Source organism: Poeciliopsis prolifica, unplaced genomic scaffold (assembly GCF_027474105.1).
Source record: "Poeciliopsis prolifica strain line A6 unplaced genomic scaffold, Auburn_PproV2 SCAFFOLD019, whole genome shotgun sequence".
NCBI lineage: Eukaryota > Metazoa > Chordata > Actinopteri > Cyprinodontiformes > Poeciliidae > Poeciliopsis > Poeciliopsis prolifica.
Genome location: NW_026562394.1, coordinates 8,751,982 through 8,760,568, shown reverse-complemented (window position 1 = coordinate 8,760,568; position 8,587 = coordinate 8,751,982). Strand labels below are relative to the sequence as shown.

Below are 8,587 nucleotides of genomic sequence, written 5' to 3'. Positions count from 1 at the left end.
GTCTGAAGCTACCAACGAACAGAAACGGGCCAGAAAATCTTTAGCATGTGACTACAGCTGCGTATCGAGGCTAAATGAATACTCTATGTGTTTAGCAGCTTCCTGCTGATAAACATACACTTTAGCCAAGAAATAGAAAACACAGTTAAATCAACTTCAAATATATTCAACTAATTTAAACAGAGAGAAGCACAATCGTGTCACCAATGGAGTTTGGTGCCATCTAGTGGCTGGATGAATTAATCGACCTTCAATGAATAATTTTCAACAAAATACCAACTTCTAATTCTACAGAATAAAGTACACTTCCCAATTCAAATAAGACCATTTCATTGTATGTGCTGTTGACTCATCTCTGTGATATTGTAACAACATTTATTACTATTTTTAAAGACAATGTTTTTTTTTTTACATAAAGTGCTCTGCCATGTGAAATAATTTGGTCAAGTTTACAAACGTGACACAGTCGCAAATAAAGCTTTTCATAAAAAAATAATAATAACAGTGATAATAATAATAATAAAATTTCAATTGAAATTAATTTTAAGATAATTTTTATACATTTTCATAAACTGTCAAACAAAAAATGATAAATGTAGGTTTTTAAAGATGGCATTTTCATGGGGTAATAATCAGAATGAAATTTTTACAGCTCATGTTTATACATCCATTAACATTTGGCTTAGTATCCCTTTGTGAGCTGCAGAAAAAAAAACACGTTTTCTTTTCTCTTTGTAGCCATTAACGTTTTCTTTCACTGTGGCTTTTGTTGGTTACATGTTTGATTGTCTGATCAGCAATGGAATGAATCGCCTAGGAAACAACTCGCGTTCAGTGAAATGAGGAGGCTGCTTGTGTTGGCTGAATCCCTCTCTCACAAAGAATGTGCTTTCTTTGACCTCAAAACGTTCCAGGGAAAGTTTGATGTTTCTGGGTCAAGTTTTGTCCCACTTAAGCTGATAATAAACAAACATATTGTTTATTGTATTCTTTCTGTGTCTTTTTTTACGGTTCTAGGCTTACGTTGCGTTTTATCCTTCTCCTATTTCGACACAAAAATTTGATTCAAGAGAGTTTAGATCATTTCCTGTACATATTTTAATGCAAAACCGAAAGCAGATACCATAATCCACCTTTTTGTAATTGAATCCTAGAATAAACTGAACAGTTGCAGGAATTTTCAAGGCCTCAGATGTTTGCCGGAGAACATTAGTGAAAAATCAACATAGCAGCAGACAGGCCCTGACCCTGAAAGCCACTCTAGGTTGTAATTCTGTAACTGCAGAAAAACAATGATCTGTAACTTTCCCTGAAGTGTCCTGTGCGTTTTGTCTACAGAACAATGTGACACTGACATGTGTGCTGAAAACATCCCAGTCTGATTAAACAGTAACCCTCAGAGGGAGGAGTCTCTGCACGTACAACCGCAAATGTCCATCCCTCTGTGAGGGTTTGCTGACCTGACGTGACAGAAGCACAGCATGAGCTCAGGTGAAGGTAAGGCGTGAGTTTATTTGGTTGTTTTACATGCTTGTCGTGTGGCTTTACTGTATCAATAATCCCATTCATGTCTATCCGGTTTGTTCTTTTTTTTTATTTTTTATACCCACATATGTTCTCCATGCAGCGCTCTTTTTGTTTGTTTTCCCATTATTCTGTTAGTCCTGCACAGGAATAATGCCTTAAAAAAACAGCTTCACTTGATTGACTCTGATTACATTCACAGTTGCTGAAAAATATTTGTACATGTTGCTAATTGGACTTTTGTTTTGTGTTTTTTTTAAATGATACCTATTTGAAGTACAAACTCCCCAGCTGTACATAATATTAGCTACCATTGTATTTGGGCTTCCCCCTTACATAAGAATTGAAAAGGAGGTTTATGAGAGGAAAAGCAAACAGTGACCCATTAGCTGTCTAGAGGTGCCTGAGTGGAGTGACACTGATCCGTTGAAAGAGCCGAACATTGTTTAGCATTTGTAACTCTTAGCTCTGTCAGAAAGGCAGAAATTTTGTTTCAACACCATGTTGGACTGTTAGATAAGGCCACAGTGACAGCTCAGTGTGACACTGCTGGCATTTTCCTATCACCTCCTTTCATGTGGAAGACAAATACAAATGTCCACAGCACCTCGCAACAGTATTCAAACCAACTATCACCCATTTTGTCACAGTGCAGCAACAAGCTTTAATCGTCTTCACTGGAATTTTTACATGACAAACAAAACAACAAAACAAAAAGCACGGTAGATTACCTGCGATTAATATTCTTCTAATCTGGATACCCCTCAATTGAATCTCATGCAATCAAGTCAATTAAAAAGTAAATTGATTCGTTAATGTGAGTAGTTTCATTTCAGTGTAAATTCCAGCTCCTCTATGAAAGCCTCAAAAGGATCAAAGTGTAAAATGTCAAAAGAGCAACCCAAGTCTGGATGACACAGCATGCATGTTCTTTATACTCTGTTTAGACACATTTTTTAAAACATTTTGGCCAACATATTAAACTTTGTGTGTGGTGGGAAAATAACACTGCACATTCCCCAAACATATTATCCACATCACACAACAAACAGCTTGATCCGGAACGCTGCTGCTTGTGTTCTCACTAAAATTAGGAAGATAAAGAACATTACTTCTTTCAAAATCCTGGCTCACTGTAGCTCAGAGAATGTATTTTAAAATGCTGCTGTTAGCTTACACATGACTGAATGGTTTAGCACCACTAAACCAAGACCCCTCAGGGCTCCTGGGTCTCGTCTGCTCTGCATCCCCTGAACCAGAACCAAATGTGGAGATGCAGCATTCAGCTTCTATGCACCATAAATCTGGAGCAAACTTCCAGAAAACAGTAAAACAGCCAAAACACAGAGTTCCTTTAAATCAAGACACCCACCTTTGGAATCATAGTAAATTGAACATTGACTAACATACATGATGTGTACAATTCTGATGATGGTACTTGTCAAAATGTAAAGTTTATTTGGTTGCATGTTGTTTTTATGACTTCTTATTCTTGTGTTTTTATGATGTAAAGTACTTTGACCTACCTTGTTGCTGCAGTGTGCTAACCAAATAAACTTGACTAATTGATTGATTCAGCCTTATTCCAAGTTATATTAAATGAATATTTTCATTAAGCTTCTACACACAAGTACTTCATTGTGACAATGTGGAGCAAAGTTTTTGAAATTTTTTGCAAATTTATTAAAAAGAGAAAACTAATATTTGGCTAAAGAAATTCATCACTCCTGGTGAAAACAGTCAGATCCAGAAGAAGGGTTTCAGTGCTGTCAGTCAATGTTGCTCATTGTGTTAATGGCGGAGAAGCAACTTACTGTTCCAGGAAAACGGTCATCATCGAATGCTACCTAGCCTTAGCATTTATGGCAAGCTATGTTGTGTTGAGCCAGCTTTAGCACAGCAGAGAGCAAGGGGAAGCGCTTGCTCTCTGTGATTGGCAGCGCTGAGATCTTCCCTCTGGCTCTGATTGGTTGTTTCTGACTGAGAGGTGTATTCTGAAATTAGTAATGGGAGCACTGAGCTGGAGAAGAGCTTAATTTTTCACAGACTATTTGACTTACTCTCATGAAATGATGATCATTTTAACAACTATTTATATGTAAAAAACATGTTTTATAAGTTACAGACTGCAGCTTTAATCTTATTGATAATCTGCAGGAAGACTTTGAAATTGATGTCCACAGATGGTCTCTGTATAATTTGACTGAATTTGTTCTGTTAGTGTTTAACCCCACCATATGAAGAGCATAGCTCCAATCTAAATCCAGATATTTCCTGATTTATTTTAGGACACTGCTCCTCCAACAGAGTTTATATTTTCAGATCTCTCCAGGTGTTTAGAAGGGACAAAGACCAAAGATTACGAAATAATGTCAATCCCAGTTTTATGGAGTTATACTTGTTCGTCAAAGTCAGCATGTATTTTGGTGGAAGCTTAGATATGACCAGATGTGTAAGAATGAGGCTCTGCTATTAGGTAGACAAAACCAGAACCTTAAGGTCCAGTTAGCAGCATTATCGCATCATGGTTGATACAAAATGAGTGTGTGTGTGTGTGTGTGCGTGCGTGCGTGCGTGCGTGTGTGTGTGTGTGTGTGTGTGGTGTGTGTGTGTGGTGTGTGTGTGTGTGTGTGTGTGTGTAGTGTTGCAAGCTATAATTTTTGAAAGTGCTGGTTAAAAATTTAAAAGGTAAACTATGTTATGTAAATCCCCTTATCTTTTCATCTGGAGATGTGAAGATAAGGAGTTTTATAATGTGAGTTTCATGCACCTAAAGTCATTTATCTCCTGTGTTCTTTGTTTTTCATGGTATGCTGGAAGTCGTCATGTTGACAGAGTAAGTCACCTTTCTTGTTTGTTCCATTTGTTCTAATATATTCTGAACACTAATTTACTGTCAAGCTCTTATTAAAACATCAGTTTTGGGTTATTATTAATTGAAAGAAAAATGGCTTAGTTAGACAGTTTGACTAGTTCTTTTCACAGAACATAACAACCAGAAAAGGACTGTACAGAAAGAAAACGTTTTGCATCATATTACAATATCTGTAAGCAGTGTATTATTTGGGTTAGCATGAACATCAGGGTTGCCGTACACTCGACTACTATGACATTTCATTTACATTTCATTCATTCTTGTCCTAAAGAAAATTTACATTTGATCCAAAAGAGGGAATTGATAACCCTGCCATGGTCATCACAGACTGTACAGGTATGCAGCATTTTAAAAAAAAAACCTGCTGCACAACATCTCATAAAGAAGACTTGCTCTTTGAAACTGAGCATTTCTTCCTCTTTTGAATCAGACTCTGTGTGGATTCCCAGACCACGCGTGTGTGTTCTTAAAAGAGAAGAAGGGGAGACCTATGGCTTCAACTTGCGGGTGGAAAGAGATCGCCATGGACACGTGATTAGAAATGTGGTTCTAGGGGGCATCGCAGCACGGGGTGGCCTTCGAGATGGAGACAGACTTCTAGAGGTCAACAACTGCTACGTTGATGACGTTCCCCACGCTGAGGTAAGTTCTCCTGAGGTCACTCACTCTTGATTTGAGGCGAATCAAACTTTCTATCTTTATCTATTAGGTTGCGAGGAAGATTAAGCTTAGTGGACAGCAATTATGCATGTTGGTGCTGGACGGCGAGGAGTATGAGCAGGCTGTGGCAGGAGGTCAGGACCTCAAATTGTTGTCTGGGATCCTCGACGAAGAACCCTGCAAGCCACCCAGACTCTGCCACATCACCAAGGAGCTTGGCTCAGGTCTAGGTATCAGCTTTACTGCCTTGGAAGGTAACTCATCTCCTGGCAATCACAACCGGTCCAATGTTCAAGATTAGATAGCTGTTTTGTTGAGGTTGGCTGATTCTCCGGTGTCTGCATCGAAGGAGAGAAAGGTCGCTTCTCAGTGAACCTGGTGAAAGGTGGCGCGGCTGAAAAGGCGGGAGTCCGCAAGGGTGACCACCTGGTGTGGATGAACGGAGTAATGGTGTCCCAGCTTACACATTCTGCCCTCAGTCGAATGGTACCGTACCGTACCGTATGAGATGACGTTCAAATACTGTACAGTAATATGATACTATCAATTCAAAAATTATTGTTTCTGTTTTGTCATAGATGAAAAAATGCGGAAACAGCATCACAATCCTGGTGATAGACAGTGAGAGTGAGAAGATCTACATGCAGAGGAAGATGCCCATTTTGCCGGCCATGGCTGCATCCAACAAACTGCCCTTCAGAGCCAGAAAGCTCCGCCTAATCTCTGGGCCAGAAGGATATGGATTTCTTCTCCGGCTGGAGAAGACACCATCAGGACACACTTGTGAGAAGAAAATGGTGCAAGCTGAAATTTGAGGAAACTTTGCTTGCCTTCTTGAGGTTTAGGTTTGTTTTATTCAACAGATCATGTTCTGCGTGAGGTGGACAGCGGCAGTCCAGCAGAGAGGGCAGGTATACAGGATGGAGAGATCCTGCTGGAGGTCAATGGAGAGTCAGTGGATTCGCTCAGACATGATGAGATTGTGGAAAGAGTGAGACTAAGTGGAAAGCAGGTCTTCATCACCACAATCAGCCAGTCTGGGTTGGGATTTTACAACCAGGTGAGAATCTTTTATCTCGTCCTCGACGGGATCTAGAAGTCTTGGGCAATCCCTAAATTACAGATTCTTGTAATTTCTCAAACTGATCTAAAGGAATTGTGCAACGGGTTTGAGGAAAGGCTTTATGGATTTTGAATGGATATTTAAAATATCTTCTGTTTAAGAAATAGATTATAAGAAGGCCATTTACCATTTGAAACAAACTACCAACAACAAAGTGCCTGAAAGTCCATTCATATTCTGACCAACCATCCAAGCAATTTTTTAAATAGGCTGTACAGAAAAGTTGTAAAAAATTGCCAAACGCCAAACAAAAACTTTGTGAAACTGATAGTAGTTACTCAGACACTGAATAACTATTATAGGCGATCACCGTATAACAGAAGAGTGTGTTTAAAATGAGACCATTGACAAATGAAGGGATCAGCACAGAGTTCAACAACAGATTTCCCAGCGCTGTAACGTATGTTCACACCACGTTTACTTTCCATTCCTCGTTTTCTTTGGTTTCTTCCTACAGCTGGGCTTGTCTCCTCTTCTGTTCTGTGACAGTGAAACAGCTGAGAAAAAAATGGAGGAAATTAACGTTGAGCTATCTCCAAAGGGAAACAATGACTTGAGCGGCTCTAGACTCTGCACAGTCGAAAAAGATCCGCTTGGATTCGGCTTTCGTCTGGACTCTCTCCCGCAGAGACGCGGGACTTTCATCAGTGAGGTGTGAACCAGCACATTTGTACTTCTCTGGCACAGATGAGTTTTGTAAGATTGACAATTGTCTTCTGCTGTAGGTGGGTTCTGGAGGTTCTGGACAGAGAGCAGGACTGGCTGTGGGAGATGTTGTGCTGGAAGTTAATGGCAAAAATGTAGAAGAGAAATATCTGGCTGATGTGATTTCTCTGGTGAAAAATGGAGGGAGCTGTATTTCTTTATTAGTTATGGACCGGACAAGCTATGACAAACAGAAAGAGAAAGAGAGACCAGCGTCAAATGTCACCGACAGCGAGGTGAGGGAATCATAAATCCAATAATGATCAATTATTATTGAGCACTACCCTTACTGTGCGTTATTGTTTTATTTCAGCTGGAGGAAGACAATTTTGAGATTTCATTTTTGTGAGCATGAACAATTTTGCAGACTTTCCCCAGCACTATTCACCTGTTTGAAGACTTTATGAAGAGAACTGAAGATGACAAAAACATTTGCTTTTGTCATAGCAAAGGGAGCTCTATCACACCCCAGGGATTCGAAACAAATCCAAACAAAACTGACAAGACAAGCAAAAAATGAATCGGTTTTAACAATATGGTATTTGTAATGGCATGAGAATGCCATTGTGTTCAGTATTATGGGTTAAGGAGCGTTTTGGTCTGATAAATTACCTCGATTTAATATAGCACTAGAATTGCTTCGCAGCAACCATCAGAGGAAACAAACGCTTCACACATTGGACAATAATTTATTAAAAGCGATTACAAAAGTGATGATAAATATTTGAAAGCACTCTGGGAAAGTTATATACTAGTATTTTCTGAGATTGTAGCAAATAAGGTGGTGGTGAACATTACAGGGTTTTTTTACTCTGTTATTAAATGCATATAGCTTCAGTTTAGCTTGTGTTATGTCACTGATATTACAGATACTGTTGTGTGAAATTACAATAAATAATTAAATTCCTTCACCAAAGGTTAAACTTTTTCAAAAACTGTTATATTATTCTGATATTATATATGTTATCAACAATTTTTTTCCCAAGTTTAGCTACTTCCATGTTTTCAAAGTCGTCACTTGACTTTAGATCTGGTCAAACAATCTCTTGTCTGGCAGATGACATCCCAATGGCGTCAAGAACTTTTTTTTAAGTCTTTTTTTTAATTAAGGGATCTATAAATGTTATTTGAATAATTGTCATAGAGAATGATGATGGCCAAAGTGCCACTTGTGACTTCAGTGGTTGAAATCTGTAATGTTATCTCGTCTTAACTCAGCTGAAGCTGAAAGTGCTAGTGCTTGATTTTTTATTTATTGTCAGCGTAGAATCGGGAAGGTCAGAGACCTTTTCCAGCATAAGAAGCTGATTTAGTGTCAGGGACTGTGACAGGGGTCAGTACCAGTTTTGCAGGACCAAGGTGGGCCCCTGATCAGAGATGCTCACAGACGTAAACAATTCACTTTCAAAGCTGTTATTTTTGTGTATCATTTTCATCCTTTTTTATGTTTAAAACTTTTTAATGCAAATTAAACCATGATTTTGTTTATTTGTGTGTTGTCGAATTAAGTACTCCCTTTAAATAGACTCAGAACGTACATATTTCCCGACTTGAGCAAAATGTTCAAGAATCACCAGGACGATATTTTTTTGTTTGTTTTGTTTTTGTCACGTCGTGAATAATAGTGGAGACGTCATCAAAAGTAAATAGACGTTTCAAGAAGTCTTTATAAAAAAAACTGAGCAATGAAACCTGTTAGT

General features: G+C 38.7%; 1 protein-coding gene across 1 annotated transcript; it reads left to right on the top strand.

Moving 5' to 3' along the window:
• The first annotated feature begins 1,460 nt into the window (after positions 1–1,460).
• nherf4b (NHERF family PDZ scaffold protein 4b) lies at positions 1,461–8,408 on the top strand. The gene is made up of 11 exons (XM_055043555.1): positions 1,461–1,497; positions 4,345–4,360; positions 4,671–4,735; positions 4,830–5,041; positions 5,109–5,313; positions 5,409–5,545; positions 5,638–5,842; positions 5,923–6,119; positions 6,640–6,834; positions 6,908–7,123; positions 7,201–8,408. The coding sequence occupies exons 1-11, from the start codon at positions 1,482–1,484 to the stop codon at positions 7,234–7,236; spliced, it is 1,500 nt and encodes a 499-aa protein (XP_054899530.1). The 5' UTR covers positions 1,461–1,481; the 3' UTR covers positions 7,237–8,408.
• Positions 8,409–8,587: the final 179 nt, after the last annotated feature.